The sequence below is a fragment of the Hyperoodon ampullatus genome (genome assembly GCF_949752795.1).
Source record: "Hyperoodon ampullatus genome assembly, chromosome: 14".
NCBI lineage: Eukaryota > Metazoa > Chordata > Mammalia > Artiodactyla > Ziphiidae > Hyperoodon > Hyperoodon ampullatus.
The window spans coordinates 73,442,872-73,466,633 of NC_136927.1; the positions used below are offsets into that span (position 1 = coordinate 73,442,872).

The window sequence follows — 23,762 nt, forward strand, 5'->3', positions numbered from 1 at the left end:
CTTTCCAGCACTTCCACACCCTCTCAAGCCTTTCCATTCTCCTATTAGAAAGAACCTTCCGTCTTGAACTGTGAGGCTTTTCTCACTTCTGAGACCACCTCCCTGAAGCGGACCAAGGGACATTCCTGTGGTGACAGGTCACTAAGCCATTTCTAGGGAGGCCACTGCAGTGCTTCCCTCTAAAGGGAAGAGGGGGACAGAAAGAGGCTCCTTCACCCACCTTTCGACACCCTGTCCCTGGTGAGGCCTCAGGCAGGGGCTGAGGGAGCCGGTGATTCTATAAATCTCCTGCGATACTTGAGTGAGCCTTTTGAGTTCCTGAAACACTGTGCCTGTTACCCTGGCTGTGAGCTCACAGAATTTCTCACCACCGCCTGTGGAGAACGTCGGCATTCATTCCTGCCCCTGCTAGCCTGGCCTGGCCTCGCTCGGATGCAGTGAACACTCCACACATACGGCAATGGCCACGAGGCCACTTGCCCGACAGCTGCAGACACAGGTGGAAGATGGCGCCCCCCTGGGCTGTAGCCAAGATTGTGTGTTGTCACACTCATTGCTATCTTTAAGCACACAGGGCATCAGGCGCTGTGCCGACCACCCGACAGCCACGGTCTCATTTGATTCTTATAATAAACACGATGAGGCCCTGTGGTCCCACTTCTGTAGATGAGGAAGCCCTGGAGCAATCGGTCCCTGGCTTGAGTCTCACAGCATCTGCAGAGGCAGAACCACGTTTCCAACACAGGTTGAGTTGGTTCTCAAACCCGTGCTTTTGCGAGTCTGCCTGCCCCCAACGCTGGTTAAGAGCAGGGCCTCTGGGTTTGAATCTTGACTCTGCCATATCTCTGCCGTGAGACACTGGGCAAATCACTGAGACACCCTCTTCCTTGGCTTGTTCATCTGTGACATAGGGATAATAATATACTGAAATCACAGGATTGTCATGAGGATTAAATTAATTGATGTATAATGTATGTCAAGCACTTAGTGTCTGGCGCATGGAGAGCATTGTGTAGGTGCTTGCCTTTATTATTAACTTAGATATCAGGTCCTCTTTTTCCTTTCTGCATGACGGAAACTTCATCTCAGAAGTTTCAGGGCTTCTCCAGCTAGCCCCCCGTCCCACCACCCCCACAAAGGGCTTGTGTCTGTATTCCCAAGACACTTACGTCGATCATCCATATAAAGTGCTCACTTAGAGTGGTGCCCCCAGTAAATGCTAGCGATGACTAGGATGACAGTGCCGAGACACTGGGGTGTGGGGAGACGGGGGCCGGGGGAGGGCATCTGATCCTCAGTGAGCATCTGTCCTCCCTGGTGTAGGATCCCGAAGGAGACATGGCCACCGTGCAGATGCCCATGTCACGGGTAGGACGAGAGCCAGGAGGCAATCATTATACTATATATACCAAGTTACTGTTATTTTAGTGCCCTAACAATGAATCCAATGTAATTAATTTACAAGAGAGGGGAGATGAAAGTCTCATTCATTAAGTTCCTGGTCAAGGAACAGTAAATCAAAGAGATTAACACTTAGAACTCTTCCCAGGGGAATTCCTCGGCGGTCTAGTGGTTAGGACTCTGCACTTTCACTGCCGAGGGCGCAGTTCAATCCCTGATAAGGGAAGTAAGATCCCACAAGCCACATGGCATGGCCAAAAGAAAAAAGAACTCTTCCTGGGATACGTTGTCTCAAAAAGCCACTGACCTGGACCTTGTCATGACTATACTTTCTCCCTCTCTTGTAGCTGAAGAGTTGGACCGTAGAGGACCTTCAGAAGAGGCTCTTGGCCCTGGACCCCATGATGGAGCAGGAGATTGAAGAGATCCGGCAGAAGTACCAGTCGAAGCGGCAGCCCATTCTTGATGCCATTGAGGCCAAGAAGCGGCGGCAGCAGAACTTCTGAGGGGGGCGAGGCCGGCAGGGCCCCAGGCCGACGGTGAACTCTGGCTCACTCGGCCCTCCAGCTGCCTCCATCATCTCTCCAGCCCCTCTGTGAACTCAGGAACGCGCGCCAGTGGCCAGGGCTGCCGTGCCGGTCAGCGCGCTGCCCTGATGTGTGTATTTAAACTGGGCAGTTATATCATTTCAGAGGATTCATGTGGGCGCTTTGAAACTCAGAGTTTTCAACCCCAGAAGCAGAGACTCCTAGTTGAGTGAGAGCTGGGAAAGTGTCCCATTGTCTTTTGTTTTTCTTCTCCCAGTAGCTTTCAGTGGTTCTTTCTGGAAGACTTTAAAAAATATATATAAATATGCATATATATATAAATTATAACTAGATTCCCCACATGGCGTGGTGGCATCTCTGTATAGGTACAGTTTTAAACAGTTGCCTCTTTTCTGTAAGATTATGGTACTATGGGACATGAGGGCAGAGAACACCAGGAGACCGCTGGGGGGCACTCCACCCCCTGGAGCCAACCCCACCCTTTTGCAGGGCTGCACTGACAGATTAGGTTGGGGCCTGTTCCTTTACCACACTTTCAGCCTTGTGCAGGCCGTCCCTGGCTTCTGGAGCTATCAGTGATGCCCAAGGGAAAGCCTTGAGTACTGGTGTTTACTTTCTGAGTCCCAGGAGAAGCCTGGCACGCTCCTTGCAAGACGGGCCTTTGCAGTTTCAATGCCTTTCATCCATCTCCACTCTCCCAACTGCCTAGAGTCACAGCAAAGACACTGCCCAGTGCCTTAAGAGGAGATGTGATCCAGCAAGGGGACAGGCCTGCCAGGAGCTCCTAGCAAAGTGGAGCTGTGTTCAGTCTGCAAAAGGGAAAAGGTTTTTGAAATTCTCATCATCCATGTAAAGATTACACACATGGCATTTTGCTCCACATTCCTTACAGACAGGGGTAGAGGGCATTGCTTTTGAGACCCACATTCAAACGTGTGACTGTTTTCTTTTTCATTTTACTGCTACGGGGTCTGGAAAGGGTACATGAATATCAGACTAAGATTTGTTCTCCAGGAGACTCAACCCAGACCCGTAAAATGCCAGAGCTGGAAGGGACCATAGACATCATCTGGTCTAACAGGGGCTTAGAGAGGAGAAGTGACATGGCCCAAATCACAGAGCAAATTAAAGTAAGAGCTGGAATTGGACTTTGGGGCTCCTCACTCCTGCTTCACTAAACCAAGCAGCCCCTTCTTGGAGGGAAGACGCTTGTGTCAGTTTTGGTGAAGTTGTTTCAGGGAATCCTGCTAATGGAAACTTGCTCTTGCTTTGTCTCTTCAGTAGGCGACTGGCTGTGAAGAGATTCCCAAGGGGAGCCAGATCGTTCCGTTTCAGCCATTCCGTGAGCTCCACAGCATCTGCCGGACAGCAGACAGGCATCACACGGGCAGCTGTAGGGCCTAAAGCAGCTCAGAGGGCTTTGCAACAGACAGCACCGAGCCATCCCTCTGGAGCCTTGGCTCAAGGCCACATGTCACTGAGTCACGCAGCCAAGAGCAGACAGTTGGGAAAGACAACTGTCTTTTTGTTTTCTAGTACCTCTTCCCCTCAGATAGGGGAGCTATGACTAGGTGGCACCTAAGGATACTGTAATTTGATTCCATTATTGCTTTTGCTACCCAAACCTAGGGATCAGTGGAGAGTCAGGGAATGTTCCTCTTCTGTGGCTGGATTCTGTTCTTTACAATTAACAGCAAGTTTTTTAAAATGCAAGAGGCTGTTGTCGGTCTGCAGGGCTTGGCCAGCTAAGCAGCCTTGTGACAGGTACAGACAACAGAGGACAATTCGAGGATCCCGCTACAATAATCAACGGCAGCTAGTGATCATGACCACTTACTACACGCCAGGCACTGCACTAGGTAGGTAGGCTCTTTGTGGCAGCTCCAAACTTCCCAATAACTATGTGAATCAAGTACTTTATCTCCATTTCATAGATGAAGAAACAGGTTCAGAGAGAAAAAAGTTCTTTCCCAAGGTGGTACAGGTAGTAAGTGGTAGAATCAGGATTCATAGCATCACCATGTGGGACCAGTATTTACAGGGAAAAGGAAAGTCACAAGTCGTCTTTTTTTAATTCAAGTATAGTTGATTTACGATGTGTTAATTTCTGCTGTACAGCAAAGTGATTCAGTTATACATAGATACACATTTTTTTCACTTTCTTTTCCATTATGGTTTATCACAAGATATTGAATATAGTTCCCTGTTTATCCAACAAGCCTTTGTAAAAATGAAATGACCACTTTTCTTGCACAGACTAAAAAACTCTAGCTGGCGTTCTCAGGTTGAGAAACCACTGAATTAGTAGTCAAGTCTGACAGCCAAGTGAGTTTTAAAACCCAAAGTATGGAGCATGAGTTTTCCTACACCATCTGCTACGCTAATTAACAGTCCTGCCTCAGTCTCTCTCTCTTTCTCTCTCTTTTTTTTAAAGGATTTTGCAGTTGGCCACACAGGAGGGGAATGCCCATTCTTCTCCCTTCCTAAGCTAGAGCCAAGTAAAAGAAGGTTCAGTTTTCCCCCATAAATATTCTTGGGTGATGAATCTCGATCTGAGGTTTATTTTGTTTCAAGCATGTGTGCATCCAGCATGCTGGTCCAACAAAGTACATTGCTTTCCAGTCTAGCTAGGCAGAGCCCTTTGGCCAAAAGTCAGTTTATTTTGGATGAGATGGATTTCCTGACAAGGTGTGTTTGTTTTCTTGTGAGAGGAAGGCAGAGAAGCAAATCCTAGTCATTTTTTTCCTTGAATACTAAATTCAAGATAGGTCAGCTGGCTTCCGTTGAGCCCTGAGTGTCAGTCATTGCTTGAGCATTTGTGACTCAAGCTTCCAGGGGACTCTGGGCCTCTGACTTGTCCTCTCCTAGGAAACAATGACCCAGACCTAACTGTGTCTTTTAAAAATCTCAGATTCTCCAAGAATATCTTTACTGCTTCCTCATCAGTAATTTTGAAGCAAATTTCAATTTTTCTTTTTCCTTGTCCCTTCTCCCAACCACCAATTGGATGGATGGATGGATTGGTGGATGAATGTTTGGCTTGATGGATACATGGTTAAATAGATAGATAGACGGACACACAGATAGACCCAATACTCCAAAGCAACTTAAGAACTATAGCCTTGACTCCTCCAGACTGTAGGTTCTGATCCAGGAAACATTTATTTAGCACCTGCTGCCAGAGATGTATTGTTTATACCATTTAAAATTCAGTTGTGCTTACCAATATAAGGAATGAGAGAGGTGACATCATTACAGATCCTACAGATATTAAAAGGCTAATAACAACTTTATGAATAACTTTATGCTAATAAATTCAACAACTTAAATAAAATGGACAAATTCCTTGAAAGATACAAAGTACGCACCATAGCTCACTCAAGAAGAAGTAGATGGTCCGAATAACCCTTTATCTATGAAAACTTAATGGCTCTGGGTGATACAGGTATTACTGTCCTCATTTTACAGATAAGGAAACTGAGGCTCAAGAGAGGTAAAGTCTGTTGCTCACGGTCAAGTAGCTAGAATATGGCAGAGCCAGAATTCAAATCCAGGACTTCTGATCCTTATTCCAGTGCCCTTTCTAGCATACCATGTTGCCTCTAAAGATTGCAGCTCCTTTTTTACTGGAAAATTGTTCCTGCCCAGCCCACATCCTCTCACCCCATCCTTTCTTAAGCACTATGTCTGTATCTTCATCAGGATTATAGTCATTGCATTTGGAATCCATGTTCTTTTTTGTGTTCGGAAAAAGAAAATCTCTTCTACCAGCTTGCACTCAGACCAACTTGGAAAAAAAAAAAGCTTAAATGCTGTTGCAGACGTACAACTTAAAAATGTGAAGTTTGTAGCTTTAACTTTTTGTAACAAAAACTAATAACACTGGCTTAAGAGCTGACCTGAAATGCTATTTTATAAAGTTTGGATGTAAATAACCAATCGAGGTCAGCAGTTTGTATATGTATGAGACATAGATTCCTCCACTGCCTTTTTTAAAAAAAATTGAGATGCTCCCTATGTGCTTTTATGTTAGAATTGTTGTTCTCCCTCCTTCCTCCTTCCTCCACCGTGTCACCTTTGTTTTAAATAAACTGTCATTTGGACCAGAGTCTATCTTTTTAAAAATGAGCGCCTCCATCTATAGCCTGGATGATGGTATTGTGAACCTTTGTGGCATCGACTCTGTGGTGTGTTTATTCTGGAATCCAAAGCCAGGGGAGAGGTAAGTGGCGTAGGAAGTAAACTTTTGTTGGACACCTACTGTTTGCCAGGCACTGAGCTGGTTGTCAGGGATTTAAAGATGAGCTAGGCACCTGGAGAGTCGGTTCAGCCCACAGGCATACAACATTGGAAATACTATGGTAGAAGAAAGTACACAACCTGTGGACACCGGAGGGAGCAACAATCGGTTCTGCTAGGATGTCCAAGGAAGCTTTTCTGGAGGAGGTAATACATCCTGAACTTTAAAAATGAGGAAGAGACGGCCAGGTGGAGAAGGGGTGAGAAGTGAGGGAGAGAAGGCATCCTGGGCAGAGGGACCAGCCTGTACAAAGGGTCTGGTGTGAGAGTCTGGACATAGGATCACCATGGCATCCTTCATCTCTGTCTGTCGTTGATGAAGCCAGGCCAGGCACTGCCCAGCATTCAGAGGGGATCGGCTGGGTCCTGCCCATCCTTATCCAGAAACAATTCCCTAGCCTGAGCCTGGGTTCTCTTAGTCTTAAAAATCTACTCCACAGCTGGGAGGGAGCAAAGTTACACCGAAAACTAAGTTTAGGTCCCAAGTCAAATTGCTCTACAATATTTCATATAATAGTTCCACAATCGATTTGTATAACTGTCATGCTATTCTGCCAGCTTTTCTGGGGGTGGGGGTGATGTCTGCTTCCTCTTGCCTAATTTTCTCGCTCACTCCCTGAAATATTTAGCATATCTTCCTACATGTTGCCAGACTTGATGGTAGATGCTCCCTCTTGGTCAGACTGAGAACTTGTGGCCATAATAAGGGAAAGAGATGAAGTAAATTCATGTTTACTAAGCACTTATATATGCCAGACACAATACAGAGCCTTTTAGGTTATTTCATTTTTTTCTCACAGACCCTGAGGTATATAGTCCTAAACCTTTCCTCTAAATAATGTGATTCTCACAGTGTGCAGTACTGCCCACCAGGAAGCATTTTGGAAATGTGTGAGAGTGTTTTGTTGTGACACAGACTACAGGGACCTATCAGCATTTAATGGGCAGAGGTGGGGATGCTAGAGGTCCTGCCAGGTGTTCTGGGACAATCCTGCATGACAAAAAACATTGTCCTGCATTCAGCACCACATGCAAATGTCTAACTGGACACTTATGTTGGTGAGAAACTCATAAACACCTGGTGCTAAGCCAAACCTCATTTACATCTAAATACAAAGTACCTTGTACAAGCTTTTTTTTTTTGCGATACGCGGGCCTCTCACTGTTGTGGCCTCTCCCGTTGCGGAGCACAGGCTCCGGACGCGCAGGCTCAGCGGCCATGGCTCACGGGCCCAGCTGCTCCGCGGCATGTGGGATCCTCCCAGACCAGGGCACGAACCCGCGTCCCCTGCATCGTTAGGCGGACTCCCAACCACTGCGCCACCAGGGAAGCCCTGTACAAGCTTTTACTATTCATTTTCCCAGGATAAACGATGTAGAATGGAGAGACACTTGTAAGTTTTTGTTTGGAGATTTACCAAGAGTTAGTCTCCATTTCAGAAAATTACATCGGTGGTGGCAGCAAACACCTGTAATATCTGAGTCACTAGTGCAAGACAACACACCAAGATCCGTTTAGACTTGTTGCTATCATATTCACAGTGATTCTGTGTACCATGTAAACAAACAAATGACCATTTTTCAAAGAATGATGAAGTACCATAAAGAAGCGAAAGCAGAGTAATGAGACTGAGAGCAGTGTGTGTGTGTGTGTGTGTGTGTGTGTGTGTGTGTGTACATAGCGTAGGGAGAGGCAGCCCTATACAGAGGGATCTAGGCAGGTCTTTGAAGAGATGACCTTTGAAATGAGTGACAAGTAGGAGCCAGCTAGGCGGAGGACGTGGACGATTCGCATTCCAAGCTAAGGGAACAACAGAAGCAAAGACCCTGAGGGAAGAACAAAAGCTTGACTTGCTGGAAGCGTGGCCACCGTGCCTGGAACAGCTTACGAAGGAGAGAGAAGGTGGCAGTGAGGTCAGAGTGGTGAGACAAGAGCACGCAGGGCTGTGTGGTCCGTGGGATGAGATGGAGGGCCGTCAGAGGGACACTACCCAGCCCCGTGCAAATGTACGGGGTAGCTACTCTTAGCCCTCAGCATTTGTCTCAGCCAGCATCCTGCTTTGACCAATGATGCAGCTGAGGCCCCAGAGTTGGCCATATTGAGTCTGGACTCAAATTCGGGTTTCCTGACCCCACTGTTCATTCTGAGACCTCGTCTGGGACCTCAAGTACAAGAGTGAGTCTGCTTTGTGATCTCTGGACATGCAAACTACTTCCTTTCCCAATGCCCTCTGCTCAGAGTTGCTTCACCACGAGAACAAGAGCTCTGATGGGGGCTGCAAAGCTTTCCTTCCTATGCATTTTTTGAGGGCTAATACATAACATTTATTGCACCAGGCATTTTCACATATATTATCTCGCTTGAACTTGATATTAATACTCTGAGATGTAAGTGTTTATTACTTCAAGACAAGTGAAGAAACAGGCTCACAGAGGCAAAGAAATCCAGCCAAGATCACACAGCTCCTTAGTAGCAGAGATTCGAGTCTGAGTCTCTCTGACCTCAGGGCCCATATTCTTTCCTCTGCACCACGCTCATAGTAAGTCTCCCATCATATTCAAATAATTTTCATACCTCCCACCTGAGAATGAAGCCAGCACAGGAAGGCAGAGCAGGAGAGAAGAGTTGGTGACCTCAGCTGAACCTCCAGATCCCCTGGTACTTAAGCCACCTTGTTGGGTTTCTGTCACTTGTAACTAAAAGATTCCTTACCAATCCAAGAAGGGAGGAAAAGGTGGGCGAGGCCTTTGGGTACCAGCCCTGTTGGAGCTTGGAAGTTGGCCCTGAGATGGGCTCCTTGGAGATCAACAGATCGCATCCAAGGTCATGCAGCTGGTAAGTAGGAAGGCCCATATCTGAACTCAGGTATGACTCCAAGAGTAAGGTGTGCACAGCCCCTCCTCCTGAATGCATGGACTTCCTGAGGGTTCTGAACCCAGTCCTTTGGAACAAGGTCAAGCACTAGTGAACATCTGCCCTTGTCTTTCTCCTCGTTTCTAGCAGCCATGATTCTGAAAGACGCTGTCCCTGTCATCTCAAAGGCTCCTGCCTTATAAGGTTAGCTTCTCAACTTATTAAACTTTCTGGAGAATTCTTTCCACACTCAGGCACAGGGTCTGGCTGGCCTGAAATAGGAGGGCTGGTAGTCATCAAGGACTGTCCCAGCCGGCACCCAAGGGCTGTGTCCAGAGCCCGAGGAGAGAAGAAATTTAAAACAGGACCCACATTGCACAGTCACTTCCTTCAGCAGTGCCTGGGGAGTTAAGTTTGCCAGACAAAGTGATGACAGTGGGGTGTGAAGCCCAGTGAGAACAGTCCAGTATTAAGAAGCCTGAGTTTGAATCCCTGATTCACTGCTCTTTTTTTTATTCACTACTTTTTGAGTGACTATGGGCTACGGTTTCCTGAATCTGCTCAAAAATGATTGTACTATTTTATTATTGTTGCTGTTGTCTTGCAGGTTGTTGTGAAAAATATATGGGATAAAGGATGTGAAATCACTTTGTCAACTGTAGTGTGCCACAGACATGTGAAGGATGGTTATTATTATCAGTTGATAGGTCATCTTCCCTCTTGGGAGCCGCAAGAAATACCTCATGAGCTTCCCTTCCACCTCCATTTTCCAGTATGAACACGCTGCTTGGCCCTTATTTGAGTTAAAATTTGTCTCCACACAAATGAACGGAGGTATGACTGTGGCCTCTCTGGGTCTTCGTTTTCTGTTCTGTAATATGGGGCTGGGTATGGAACAGAGCTCAGATCTGATCATCCCTAAGGAACATTATGTCTCACTTACTCGGGAAGTTCCCCTCCACCCCAGGTCACTGCAAAGAGGGAGACACCATCACAGATGTCCCATCCTAGAACCCTGGACACAGAGTTGTCCTGTGTACTCTGCAATTACTCCTGAACAACTCAGAACATCATCTCTCCATTTTACAGAAGGTGAAACAGAAGCCCAAGAGAGCACGACAGCAAGGGATACCCCAGGGACCTGTGCGGCGCTCCCTTCCTCTTCTAGAAAAGGCCCAACTCCCACACCAGCCCAGGGTTCACATGGTGGCAGCGACCTCCACACAGACCCAACTCTGCATCAATTGAGTGATCCAGTCACCTCATCTGGGCCTGGGCCAATCAGAGCTCTTCTAACACAATTTTCAAACTGGTACTGGGAAGGAGTTCGCAGGCAGGGGTGCTACAAGAGGTGGAATTAATTGGGAGATGGTGGTGACCCTGTTGTCTGCCACGGGATGCAGAAATCAGTCTCTCTGTCTCTGGGTCTCTCTCCCTCTTGTCCCTAGATTCTGTTATTGCTGAAGCCGAGTCAACTGGCCACCATCACTCACCAGTGACGAGTGATATCGTAACAGGTATTTGTTGGGTTTTGCCCACCCAGGATCCCTTTCCCTCATTTTAATGAAAGCACCCCGCCTTTTCTTCAGGGAACTCCATCATCTGGGTTCTGAGAGACCATCAGTGGTGGTTCCTTCATCCCCAGCCATGTGATCAGCATGTGACCCAAGCCAGTCCGGTGAGATTCAATCTTTGGTGAATTTTGAGCAGAGTGATACATAAAATAGAGGCGGGTGTCACTAAAGCATTTTAAATGCAGTGCCCTGAAAAGGTGATTCATGGGTTCTAACTACTGTGATCCCTGTCTTGCCCTCATTCCTATCATTCTGAGCCTGGTTGTTTAATTTTACTTTAATCCTATCCACTACCTATCAGATGCAGTCTTTTTTTGCTTAAGTTTTCTAGAGTTCGATTCTGTTGTTTACAACCAAAGACTCCTAACTGATACAGAAACTGGACTTAGGGTGGAATTACAGCAACATACCTCCATAATTGGGCTGTCCCAGGGCAAAACACAATGAGGTTGCTGCTCGTGCTCTAGCCTGGGACACCAGCAGACCATGGGATGCAGCAGTAAAAGGCTATTTCCTGTGTTACTTGTTATCATTCGACCACTGAGGATCTGGCTCTCAGGGAAGGGACAGCTTCTGTCACACTTCAACTTTAAGGACGTGAGGAATGCCCAGGCTGTGGACTAGAATGCCTTATCTCTAACTGTACAGAATAATGTAAAGGGGAAGTCAACAAAGGAAGTCCAACTATAATGGGAGGCGGGGGGAGAGTAAAGCATATGGCCACAGAGAAAGAATCTCTTATGACCTGCAGTGGACTGAGATCTCCAAAACCAAAGATGGCCATTGATTCTGCAGGTTGCTGAATTCACAGCCCTGCTGCGCATGTATGAAGTTAGGTACTGAGAGAAAGAGTGGGATCATGACCAGTAGAATGGCTGTAAGAGAGGATGTATAAGAGAAATCCGAGACAATCTGCAACACCGGGGGGAAGCAGCCCTCACCCTTCCTTACTGCAGAAGTTTCCCAATGTCCTGCTTGCCCCAACCCTCAAGGCTGCTTAGCTCGAAGGTGAGGATCAGTTTTAACCTAGAGAGTGAAAAATAGACTCTGAGTAGGAAAGAATCTTGGATCCACAGAGAACTGCAGAAACTTGTTAATTGATGCCATCAGAAATTCGGGGTGTATTTGTGGGAATGGATTTTTGGGGCAGTGGATGAAGGAAGTGGAAACGTAATTTTGGACCAGGATGATCTTCTTGACATGGATGCATATACCATGGATGCTGGTATGGGGTCTAATGAAGGATGGGTTGGCTAATGCAAACCTGGACCAAAGGCTGGCCCACATGAAATGGGATTTAAAATTCCCAAGTCCCTTAGCATCATGTGGAGGAAGAGATTCAAAGATTTCTGAAGACAGCGATGCTGGATTGGATCCATTTTGTGCCTCCTTCCCATAAATATCTCTAACTATGGCCCTCGGTGAACTCAGAACACTTCACCCTTGCTTGAGGAAAGTCTAGACCAGGAGTGCTGGGTGGAGGGGCTGCAGTTTGAAGTGGGGTTTCTGATCTCAGAAAGAAGGAAGAATGCAGAGGTGCGGGAGGCCAGGTGTTGGTATTTAACTGTCAGAAATTAACTAGGAACCATCATCACCTTATTCAGCAGGCATAAATCTCATGCCGGAGGGCCCTGAAAAGTGACATCAAAGGTGACCACTAAAGTCTTACTTGATTTGCATAACCAACAAGGCACAAGAAACAAAACAAAACTCAGCAAAACAAAAACCAAAGGCATTCTCCAGCCCATGAAAAATTTAAAAAGCCCTGACTTAAACCACCGTGACAGTTACAGATGGCCACCTAACACCCTGGCTTGAGTTCTTTTATTGATCTAAAGTTCTTTTTTTTTTTGGCGGTACGCGGGCCTCTCACTGTTCTGGCCTCTCCCGTTGCGGAGCACAGGCTCCGGACGCGCAGGCTCAGCGGCCATGGCTCATGGGCCCAGCCGCTCCGTGGCATGTGGGATCTTCCCGGACTGGGGCACGAACCCATGTCCCCTGCATCGGCAGGCGGACTCTCAACCACTGCGCCACCAGGGAAGCCCTGATCTAAAGTTCTTTGAATGAAGGATACACTACTTGTCTACAGGAAGGACTTTGCCATACTATGGCCTGAGTGGAATGTGAACAGTTCTCTTGCAAAAGGAACTGTGGCCATTTACAAGGGTAACTGGGTGCTGAAGAAAGGGAAATACCCAAACCTTTTAGGGAAACTTGGATGAAGACTTCAAGCTAATACCAATTACTTGAGTCCTAGAGGACCACTGCAGGTCCACCAATCGTGAGAAAAATTGTGTTTTGATCTCGGCCCATATCACTGGAGGTCCAGTGGGATCCCAAAGTTATCCTGTATCTTCAGTTTTTGAATGATAGTTGGAAAAGATCCCTACATTGGCTCCCTGACCCATGGAGGCCATTATAATATAAGAGGCCAGCAGAATTCAGTTCAGTAACTGTTTCAAAATAGGCAACTCAGGGCTTCCCTGGTGGCTCAGTGGTTGAGAGTCCGCCTGCCGATGCAGGGGACACGGGTTTGTGCCCCGGTCCGGGAAGATCCCACATGCCGCGGAATGGCTGGGCCCATGAGCCATGGCCGCTGAGCCTGTGCGTCTGGAGCCTGTGCTCCTCAACGGGAGAGGCCACAGCAGTGAGAGGCCCGCGTACCGCAAAAAATAAAAAAATAAAAAAATAGACAGCTTGACAGAGATACCACATCTTTGGGGAGGCTGCAGAGATTTGTGTTTCCACCAAAGCTCCCACAGGGTGATGGATGACTCCTATCAATACACCATTAGTTTCCCCTCTTTGGCTGGTGCAAAATTAGATGGGTCTTAGAAAATGACAGTGGATTCTTTTAATCAAGTGGCAAATCCCATTTTAGCTTCTGTGTTAGGTACGTGCTCCTAATCAGAGTCCCTGGAGCTAATATACCTCTATGGGTTTCATTCTCTATTCGAAGGAACAGAAACCACTAGAAGCATTTTACTATTAGCTGGAAGGGATAACAGTCTCCAACCCAGGGATACCTTAGTTCTCTAGCTCTGTAGCAGAAAGACTTTGATTCTCTGGTCATCCCTGTTCCACACGACATCAAACTGATCCACTACGTTGATTAACATTAACAGGGCCTGGAGAGTAACAAGTGTATTTTTGATTATATACAAGATAGCTTCCTTATGTTAGAAACATTTATAAAATTGTGTGCATGGGAAGAAGCTGTGAGCATATGATGTGCTGGGCAGCCAGGGGTTGGAATGTAATTGACACCTGCTATTTTTGCCTGTTAACGTCCTTCCCCTTTATTTTGGTGACCTCACAGGGACTTTTCTTTGGGTAACGCTTTTCCTCCATCCCAAGTGGTCTGTGGTAGATGTTTATTCAGGTACCCTACCCTTCACCCCCCATCAAGGGAGAGGCATCTGACTCAAGCTGGGCAAATCAACCTCTTTGCTGGGATTGGGACTGTGACCAGAATGATACAGGGAAGGAAAGTGACTGGAGAGGGATCATTTAAATGGCAGTGTCCTCAACAGAAGGTTCATGGGTCCTGCTACTGAGGTCCCTAGACCTCTGCTCATTCCTACATTTCCTGAGGCCTGGCCAGTCAGTTTTTCCTTTGACTGGGTGAACTTCACCAATACCTTTCTGTTGTGGGCTGAATGGTGGTCCCCAAATATGCCCACATCCTAATCTCTGGACCCTATAAATGTTACCTTATTTGGATCTTGAGATGAGATCGTCTTGGATTATCCCGGTGAGCCCTAAATGCCATCTCAAGTATCCTTATAAGAAAGAGGCCCTGGGAGATGGGACACACACAGAGGAGAAGGCAACGTGATGACAAAGGCAGAGACTGGAGGGATGCAGCCACATGCCAGGAAATGTTGGCAGCTGCCAGAAGCTAGAAGAGGCAAAGAGAGGACTCTACCTGGAGCTTCTGGAGGGAATGTGGCCCTGCTCACACTTTGATTTTGGAATCTGGCCCCCAGAACTGTGAGAGAAATAAAGTTCTCTTGTTTCAAGTTTGTTTCATCTTTTGTTGCAGCCACAGGAAACAATACACCTTCGGATAAATTAATTTTTTTTCTTAAGGAAGTCAGTTTCTGTTGTTTGCAAACAAAGAACTCTAAGTGTAACCGTTGTTCATCATTTCACTTATTTATTCTAATGAATTACCCTTTTTGACTAAGTTAGTAACCCGCTGGATTCCTATCACTTACAACCTGTGCCTAATCCAAGATTGGAACCCGAGAATGTGGATTCTGAGTCACTCCACGTATCACCCACCATCCCCAGTCACCCAGAAAGCACGCCAGGCAGCCAGCTTCACACAAGCAGAAACAGTGCCCTGGGCCCAGTCTCTCTATTTGCAGAATGATTTTCACTGATACACGGGAGTGGGAGTGAGTTGTTGCCTTTCTACCAGGGCCACACACAGCCTCATGATGGATGCAGGTCAGATGATTTTTCCCTGAGCTTTCCTCACACGAGCTCTAGGGACTCAAAAGTCTGGAAGCTATCTGGCTCCTTGGTGTATGTCCAGCAAGACCACAAGGGTGGTGCACGCAGCCCTTCTGGCCTCTGTGCTCCGACCTGAGCAGAGCTGGGCCTAGAAGTTAGGAGGTGAGTGTGCAGGAGGGCTGGTGTGTGTGTGTGGTGAATTCATAGGCAACCCCTTGGCTTAGCTCCAGTCTCTGCTCCAATCTGGAGACTCAGAATCCACCCACATGTAGGGGCCTACTAGGTACCAGGCCCTGTGTATGACACAAGGCCTTTGCACATGCTGTTCCCTCTGCTTGAAACGCTTCCAGGCACCCTCATTGCCTAATTAGGTATTTATCCCTATGATGAGATAGTCCCTTGCTCAGGAAAGTCTTCTCTGACCTCGGTTAATGGTCCCTGCTCCCTTACGCACTTATAGTTCCCTTTACTTCATAAAGCTATTACACATTTAAGTGGTTATTGAATTAAAATCCATCTCCCCCACTAGTCTGTAAGCTTCATGAGTATAGGAATATATATTTTGTTCCCCACTGTATCTCTGAAACCTAGTAAGCAGTTGATAAATAGGAGGCCAGGTGGGTAAAGTAAATCTGAGAAGTGGCGGGGCTGACACCGTGGTGTCTGTGTGTATGAGGAGGTGGGTGGGAGGGGGACGCTATGGGGAACTGGAGAGCCTGCGCTTCGCCCAGAGGCATTTGAGTTTTAAAAAATACACTAAAAATACTGTTCAGCCAAACAAAACACATCTGCAGGCCACACGTGAAGCCCCAGCTTATGCCTCTTCTAAAATATATTTGTTGAATGACTGAGTAGAGAATTTACAAGGAAGTCATTTTTATTTTTATTTTTTTATTTTATTTTTTTTAAGATTTTTTTTGATGTGGACCATTTTTAAACTCTTTATTGAATTTGTTACAATGTTGCTTCTGTTTTATGTTTTGGTTTTTTGGCCACGAGGCATGTGGGATCCTAGCTCCCTGATCAAACCCGCACCCCCTGCATTGGAAGGCAAAGTCTTAACCACTGGACCACCAGGGAAGTCCCAGGAAGTCATTTTTAAATCCTCAAAAAGCAAGGAGGAGTAGAGAGGCAAACTGAAAGGATCTCCTTTTTGGTCTTGTCTCTGTCCTCTTAAGGACAAGGTCTCTCTATTTCCTCTTTCTTCTCAGTGCTCCACATATGGTAGGCTGTACAAATTGGTTGATCAATTCAACGTTTACTAAATACCTGCTCCCCGCAAAGCCAGGTTCAACCAGGCAGTGTCTTCCATCTTGGAGCTCAGTGTGGTGGGACAGACAGAGCCACAGTCCGGCAATGACATGACAGTGATGGCTGTCCCAGCTACAGTATGTGGAAAGGGCTGCAGGAACCCTTCCCTCCCAACTTCCTCAGCAAATAGAGAGAGGATTCAGCAGGGGAGTATAAAACATGTGGCCCCAGCAAGGATGAGAGGGCTGGACCTGGCCACAAGGGACAGGAGGCTCAAGTGTTTGCCCAGATGGTGACCCAAGGTAGGGCTGAAGGGAACTGCCAAGATCAGCCTGGGGGAATCTAGGGAAGGGGGGGACAGGTGTCGATGCACGGCAGCTCCTTGCCACCAACACTTCAGAGCTGAGCTGGCTTTAAATCAGTGCTCCATTTGGCTTTCATCTCCCTCTGGGGCACAGATCGTGACCATCTAATAGATGGGCTGAAATGTGGAAATGGAGTAGGTTCTAGCATAGCTGGTCTAGACCTCAGGCCTCAGGCCAGGGCCCCTTCAGGTGTTCTGTATCTTAAGCCAGCCCCGGGAGGAAGCTTCAGGACTATTGTTTAGCAAGTCTTGCCCATCCACTAAGGGGGCCGCCTCCTAGTCCTTCCTTTAAGACCTCATCTTTGAAAGTTGACTCCTGTTGGAAGCTCCTGGAAATGAACCACAGCTGAGGTCCAGGAGCCTGTATCTGAATCCCCTGCCTGGTCCTTTCCCTAGCTCTAACAGAAGGTTCTAACTCTATGAACCAACTCTGGGGGTTCCATGAACCCCCTACAACCACATGCAAATTTTGTGAGGGCAGAAGAAAGACCAGTGGAGGGAACACTGCCTTGGCAGACCAACGAGCTGGGATTCCAACCTTGGCTCCACCACTTCTAGTTGTGCGACATCTGGGCAAGTCACTGTGCCTCTCTAAGCCTGTTTCCTCATCTGTGAAATGGGGACGGTTCTCATCCTCCAACATAGGGCCAATGTGACACGGCTAATAGACAGAAGGTGCTCAGGAATTGTTAGCATCCTTTTGACTTTCCCTCTTTGGCTCATGCCTGCATTGTGGGTGGCTTGCAGGTTCGTTTATAAAGGTCTCTGGGTTGCTCCCCAGGCTCACAGAATCTAGGGTAACACTATACTGCCCTGCGCCTTTGGAGGAAAGGACCCGGACTCCAGGTGTCATTTCTGAAGCCAGAGTGAGTGATACTGAGAGGTCATGCCACCAGGAAGAACTTAAGCAGGGGAGGAATCTCTGCTCTGTTTCAGCTCACTGCAGGGGTGTGGGAAGGGGGGCATGGAGCCCTGGTTTTAATAAACCTGAGAGTTTGGAGGCCCACTAGTGGCCTGAGCCTCCAGGTCTTCAGATTTTCCCTCCTGGGAGGTCTCTCGGGAGGTCTCCAGAGACACCTCCGACACTCCGTCAACGCTGCTCAGGAGGTCCTCAAACTCCCAGTGGTCACTGTTGCGCACGGCAGCCTCCAGGGCCTTCTGGCGTCGGTAGAAGTGGGAGAACTTGTTGAAGATGATGGTGATGGGGAGCGCCACCACCAGGATGCCCGCGAGGATGCAGCCTGACGCTGCCAGCTTGCCAGCCACTGTCACCGGCACCACATCCCCATAGCCCACGGTGGTCATGCTCACCGTGCCCCACCACCAGCAGGCCGGGATGGTGTCAAAGCCCACATCCTCCTCCTTCTCGGCTGTGTAGGCCACGCAGGAGAACACAGACACACCCACGGCCAGGTACAGCAGCAAGATGCCCACCTCACGGTAGCTGTGCTGGAAGAGAATGCAGGAAGTCAGAGTTGGTGAACTTACAGACCCGGTATTGGGCATATGGGGTAACTGAGGCCCAGAGAGTAGAAGGGGCAGGTCCAAAGTCACAGAGCAAAGTGGAGCTGGTGCCAACACCCAGGTGCCCTGCCTGCACACTAAGGTCGTTCAACTACAGTAGCCAGCAAATCGCCCTGAGATTGAACACAGGCCTGATTTCTGTTGTCCAAAGAGCCTGCCTGCTAAACCACGGCTGTTTCTTCTAATGCAGGGGCCACTGGTGGTACCAGCCAGTTAACGGAAAGCTGGTGATTTTTACACCGTTGCAGAACCAAGAGAGAACCGCAGTTTATATTCCACAATGTAAAGAATTGGTTTCATGTCCTTTTGACTGGTCTATCCCATTTCTGCTAAGTACAAAAATATTTTCTGCCTCTCAAGGAAGCTAAGAGGACATATAAGTTCCCTGGACCAACCATTGAATGCACTTGCCTATGGGTATGTATATATACTCTGCCCCCAAGGCCAAGCCTTATGGCACTGATTCTCGAATAGGGCAGTTCTGTCGCCCAAAGGACACGGGGCTATGTCTAGAGACATTTTTGGTCGTCACAGCTGGGAGAAGTGTGCTACTGGCATCTAGTGGGTAGAGGTCAGAGATGCTGCTAAACACCGTACAATGCACAGGACAGCACCCCGCAACCCAACAAAGAATTGTCTGGCCCCAAATGTCAGTAGTGCTGAGGCTGAGAACCCCTAGTCTGGAACCTGGCCTCCCAAACTACAAGGTGGAGAGAAATCATGTAGGGGGAACTAACTGAGTAGGTCTGGGGTAGGGCCACAGATTTTGCAAACTCCCAGGTAATGAGAAAGCTGCTGCTGGCCAGGGGCCTGGCTTTGAGTAGCAAGGCTCTCATCCAAAGTCTTACACCCGTGCCTTGGACGCTGCAGCTTTGATCAGCACTCTTCTCCTTCCTTGCAGAAAAAGCTAGCAGCATCAGGCCCTTGCTTTCTGCATGGTGGAGGCAAGGCAGAGTTCTGGGCCGGACTGTCCCTGGAGAAATGCTCAGTGCAGGGGTCTGGCTAATGGAATTCCCTCTACCTGCCCTAGCAGTCTGCCCAGGTCACCCTGCCTGCACCCAGCATCCTGGCTGCCCTGCCGTGAGAGCATGCAAAAGGCTTTCCTAAGCCACGGGTGGAAGGGGTCTTTCAGCACCTTTTAGGGATTCTTAACAGGGTTGCATGGAGCTTTAGGAGAAAGAGGTGCTAGGGTCAGGACCAGGTGGATTCTTCTCTGGGCTGTACCACTTATTTGCTGAGGAATCTCTGACAAGTCCTGCCACCTCTTGGAGCCTCAGTTTCCACATCTGCAAAGTAGTCACAAAAATACTTGCCCCTGTTTAAACCTCTCACAGGATCCCCTATTCCCACGGGAAAAAGTCCAAAATTGCGGGCCAAGAGTTCACGATCCTTCAGTACCCTGCCCCACTCACCTCTCCAACCTCCTCAGTGGGCACACCCTTCCCTCCATGTCCCCCTCCCAGCACCATCCTTTTCCCTCTCCAGGCCTTCTTCCAAGCTGTTCACGTTGCCGCCCTCCCAAAACCAGGCTAATTTCACCCCCTTGAGGGTAAGCTTGCCAGGGCAGTGATTCACCCCCAGTGCAGGCCCTGACACAGGGCGGGTGCTCAATAAACTGCAACCAGGTTTTAAAAAGGCAACCCTCCAACCTCAGCTTCTTCACCTACGGGAAGGGAATAAATAATAGCATCTTCCTGAGGAAGCTGTCCTGAGGATGAAATCGATAATGGATATGAAATTGGCACAGAGTTAGCAGCCAGTAAGTGTTAGCTCTAGGGCTATGGCTAGACTTAACCTATGAAGGGTGACCTATGATACCCGTGCTCCCTGATAATACCAGCACGAAGGCTCAGCAGAGAAGCCAGTGAGCATCCTGCTTGGAATATTTTTGTGATGTTTGACAGATAGATCCAAAGTAACCTTTGTCTTGTTTTTGTTATCGTTGTTTATTTTTGTCTTTCGGTTTGGTTTTGGAAAGAAAGACAAGCAAAGCTCTGCCTCGGTTTTCCGTTTCTCTCCTGGGAAACAGATAACAGAAAGACCCTTCTTACAGGGCTATTGGGAAGGTAGGACTGGACGTGAAATGCACACCTGGTGTCTAGCCCCGTGTGTCTGGACACCACAGGCTTGGAAGTTCCCCTGCTAACCTGCCCCACGGTTACACCCGCCTCCCCGAAACCTCTAACCCTACCTTGAGCGTTGCACCCAGCGAGCGCAGCCCGGTGGAGTGGCGCGCCAACTTGAGCACGCGGAAGATGCGCATGAGACGGAACACCTGCACCACCTTGCCCAGGTCGCCCAGCTCCTCGCCACCCGCTCCGCCCCGGTCTCGGAGTGCCACGCCAGCCAGCAGCGTGAGATAGAAAGGCAGCACGGACACGATGTCGATGAGGTTGAGCGGGTGGCAGAAGAAGTTGCGAGTGCTGGGCGCTAGCAGGAGGCGCGACGACACCTCGAAGCTGAACCAGGCGATGCAGAAGTACTCGAGGTGCCGCAGCACCGGGTCGTCGCGCAAGCCTTCCGCCCTGCGGCCCGCAGCCACCGCGGCCACGGCGGCCGCTGCCTCGCGGGCCTGGTACTCGGGCAGGCTGTGAATGCACATGGCGGCGATGGAGGCGAGCACCACGCCGATGGAGACGCAGCTGAAGAGCTTGCTGGGCAGAGAGTAGCCCGGGTTCTCCATGGTGAGCCAGAGGCGGCGGCGCAGGCGGCCGCAGCGCACCGCCCGGTAGCGCGCCAGCTCTCGCTGCACGTCAGAGATCTCTGCGGGGCACGGGTCCACGCTGCTCAGCGTGTCGCTGTCCTCGTCCCAGACGCGCGGTCGTGCCACGCGCCGCTCCAGGTAGCGCGCGCGGCAGCACGTGGCCAGCGCGCTCTCGCCCAGGCCCCAGTAGTCGGCCTCCTGGCCGAAGGCGAAGACGCACTGCTCGTCGAGCACGTGCAGGCGGCCGGTGCGGTAGAAGTGCAGCAGGCTCAGGAAGAAGCCCGGGTGCCGATCGAAGTAGAACTCGCGCGCCGCCGCATCGTAGTCGTCGCACAGGCGTCGCGCCTGCTCCTCCGACGCCGCGGCCTGCAGGCGGCCCAGCCGCGTGCCCGGGAAGCGCGCCAGGGCGCGGGCGCTCAGCCGCCGCCGCACGCCGCCCACGTTCACGCGCAGCGCCTCGTCGCTTCGCCGCCAGGGGACCCGGGCTCCGGGCCCCGGGCACTCGCTCACCATCGCTGCCGCGCGCTGGCCTGCGGACAGGGGATGGGCACGCTGAAGGGGGCGCTCCCAGATGGCCTCCCTTCCACAAAGACCAGGTCTAAATCCCCACCCTGCTCCATCCCCAGCCAGGGGTGTTGGAGGCTCTATAGCCATAGGCACACAGTGTCAAGTGCCCTCTGGACTCAAGAGTCAAGCTTGGGTTTGAATATCCCTCACTCCCCACTCCCCCACTGGGGTCCTTGGCCAAATCACTGAGAACTCCCCCCACCCCTTCATTTGCATAAAGTGGATGCTGAGATGTCCCTTGGAGGATTATGAAAGCCGTAGAACGGCAGGATGTCCTGGCACCCGGTGGCTGCTCATTCAGGACGTCTCCTTGCCCATACTTGGATTTTCACATACCAGAGGCTTCCTATGGGATCTTGCTCAAGCCAGCACTCTGAAGCTCAGTTTCCTCCTCTACACAGTGGGATAGTAAGCATTACTATCTAGGGTCGTTGAGAGAATCAGTTTAGACCAGAAGTTCTTAAGGTGTGTTCACCATCACCTGGGAATTTGTCAGAGATGCAGCGTACTCTCAGCCTGCTCTGGACTTGCTGAATCAGAAACTCAGGGGATGCGGTCCAGCAGTCTGTGTTTCAACAAGCTTGGAGGGTGATTCTGATGCATGGTCAAGATTGAGAGCCATTCGCTTAGACTATTTAAAGCATCTGTAGAGTCAGTCTGATTGAATTTTGGCACTCTTGTGTGACCATAAGCAAGCCATGTCACCTCTCTGAGCTTCTGTCAAATGGAGCTAAAAATATCCATCTCCAAGTGTGGTTAGAAAGATTAAATGACCTTTAGCAGGCCTGGCTCCACAGAAGGGGTGTAGTAACTCATCCACCTGTTTGTCTCCTGGAGTCAGGCAAACCTGGGTTTATAGCCACCCTTGATGCATCTGGAGCCTTGAGGAAGATGCTTTTCTCTAGGTCTCAATTTCTGGCACGGTGCACAATTCACAATGCGGACAATAGCACCTGCTCCCAAGGAAGGCTGGAGGATTAAGGTAGGTTATGGAAGTGCTCGGCCTTAGTGGCTGCTCAGGAAATGTTACATCCTTCCACTGCTTACTGTCTCCAAGTTCTGCTGGAATTGAGGGCTAGTGACTCACCTCCTGACCCTCAGAAATCTCATCTGTGCTGTGGGTTCAGTAATGCCTGCTTCCCTTGGGTGAACGGGGGACTGAGTGTGTATCAAGCAGCTGGCCCAGTGCCTGGCAGGGAGCGGGCAGGGTGCCCTTCACTTACCCTGGGCTTGGTGTTTAAGGGGGTCAGAGTTTCGTCCTTAGCTCTGTCACTTGTGTGACCTCTGGCCAGTCTCCTCCAGCTCTGGGTTTTAGCTCCCTTATCTACAGAATGGGGATAGCAGCACTTCTGGTGAAGGGTTATTGTGAGTATGTGTGCAAAGCCCCCGGAACACAATGGGTGCTCAATAAATGTCAACCCCTTGCCCTTCTCTCCTCAGACATAGGTTCAGATTCTGAGTCTGCCACTTACTAACTGTTGACCCTGAGCAGAATCATGCCCCTCTGAACTTCGGTTTCCTCATCTGTAAACTGGGGAACATGATACTTTCCATAAGAAGTTTTGAGGGTTAAATGAGGTAAATTGTTTATCGGCAGCACAGTCCCTGGCACATAATTTGTGCACAATAAATACATATGTGATGCAGCTCCACGCCTTCACCCCCTACTTGGACTTGGTGTCAAAAGATGGAGTTTCTAATCTAGTTCCATCAACCATTAGGTGCAGGACTGTGGGCAAATCACTTTCTCTTTTTTCTGGAACTCACCTCCCTGCTCTGTGAAATGGGATGATTAATTTAACAAACCTTCCCTGCCTAGAATCTGAGGATCAGTAAGAAAGATGAAGTGATTTGCTCAAATTACCCCGCTAACCCATTGCACAGTTGAGGTTGGAAACTAGGCTTTTTGATTCAAGACTCTCTCCACACATTTATTTTGAGCGCCTACTACGTGCTGGTCATTTCGCTGGGCTCCAGATACACTTCGCGGGTTTAATCCCTCCACCAACCCTGCCAGGGAGGTTTTCGAATCCCATTGTGATGATGAGCAGACAGGACAGCCCAAGCCCGGACAGCCCCACATTGCTCCCTCCTGGGTCGGGGTTGGGGTGGGGGTCTCATAGCGGGGACACGGGCACCGGGACCCAGGGCAGCCTGGCCTCCCATTCTCGCAGCCCCCGCCCCTTCCCCGGACTGTGCCTCCCCCCCACCCCCA

General features: G+C 49.2%; 2 protein-coding genes across 2 annotated transcripts in view; one reads left to right on the forward strand and one right to left on the reverse strand.

Moving 5' to 3' along the window:
- Nucleotides 1-1,907, forward strand: part of STK4 (serine/threonine kinase 4) — a gene marked incomplete at its 3' end in the record, with an annotated part of 96,426 nt that extends 94,519 nt beyond the window's left edge. Inside the window, exon 11 of the mRNA XM_079718410.1 lies at nucleotides 1,749-1,907. Within this exon, the coding sequence (XP_079574536.1) occupies nucleotides 1,749-1,907 (159 nt within the window). The remainder of the gene's footprint in view (nucleotides 1-1,748) is intronic.
- A 15,823-nt stretch (nucleotides 1,908-17,730) lies between these two features.
- Nucleotides 17,731-21,695, reverse strand: KCNS1 (potassium voltage-gated channel modifier subfamily S member 1; the record flags this gene model as incomplete). Its single annotated transcript, XM_079718585.1, has 2 exons — nucleotides 20,468-21,695; nucleotides 17,731-18,201 (listed from the first exon to the last, which is right to left on the reverse strand). Exons 1-2 carry the CDS (start codon nucleotides 21,632-21,634, stop codon nucleotides 17,731-17,733), a joined length of 1,638 nt encoding a protein of 545 aa, XP_079574711.1. The 5' UTR covers nucleotides 21,635-21,695.
- Between the last annotated feature and the right edge of the window lie 2,067 nt (nucleotides 21,696-23,762).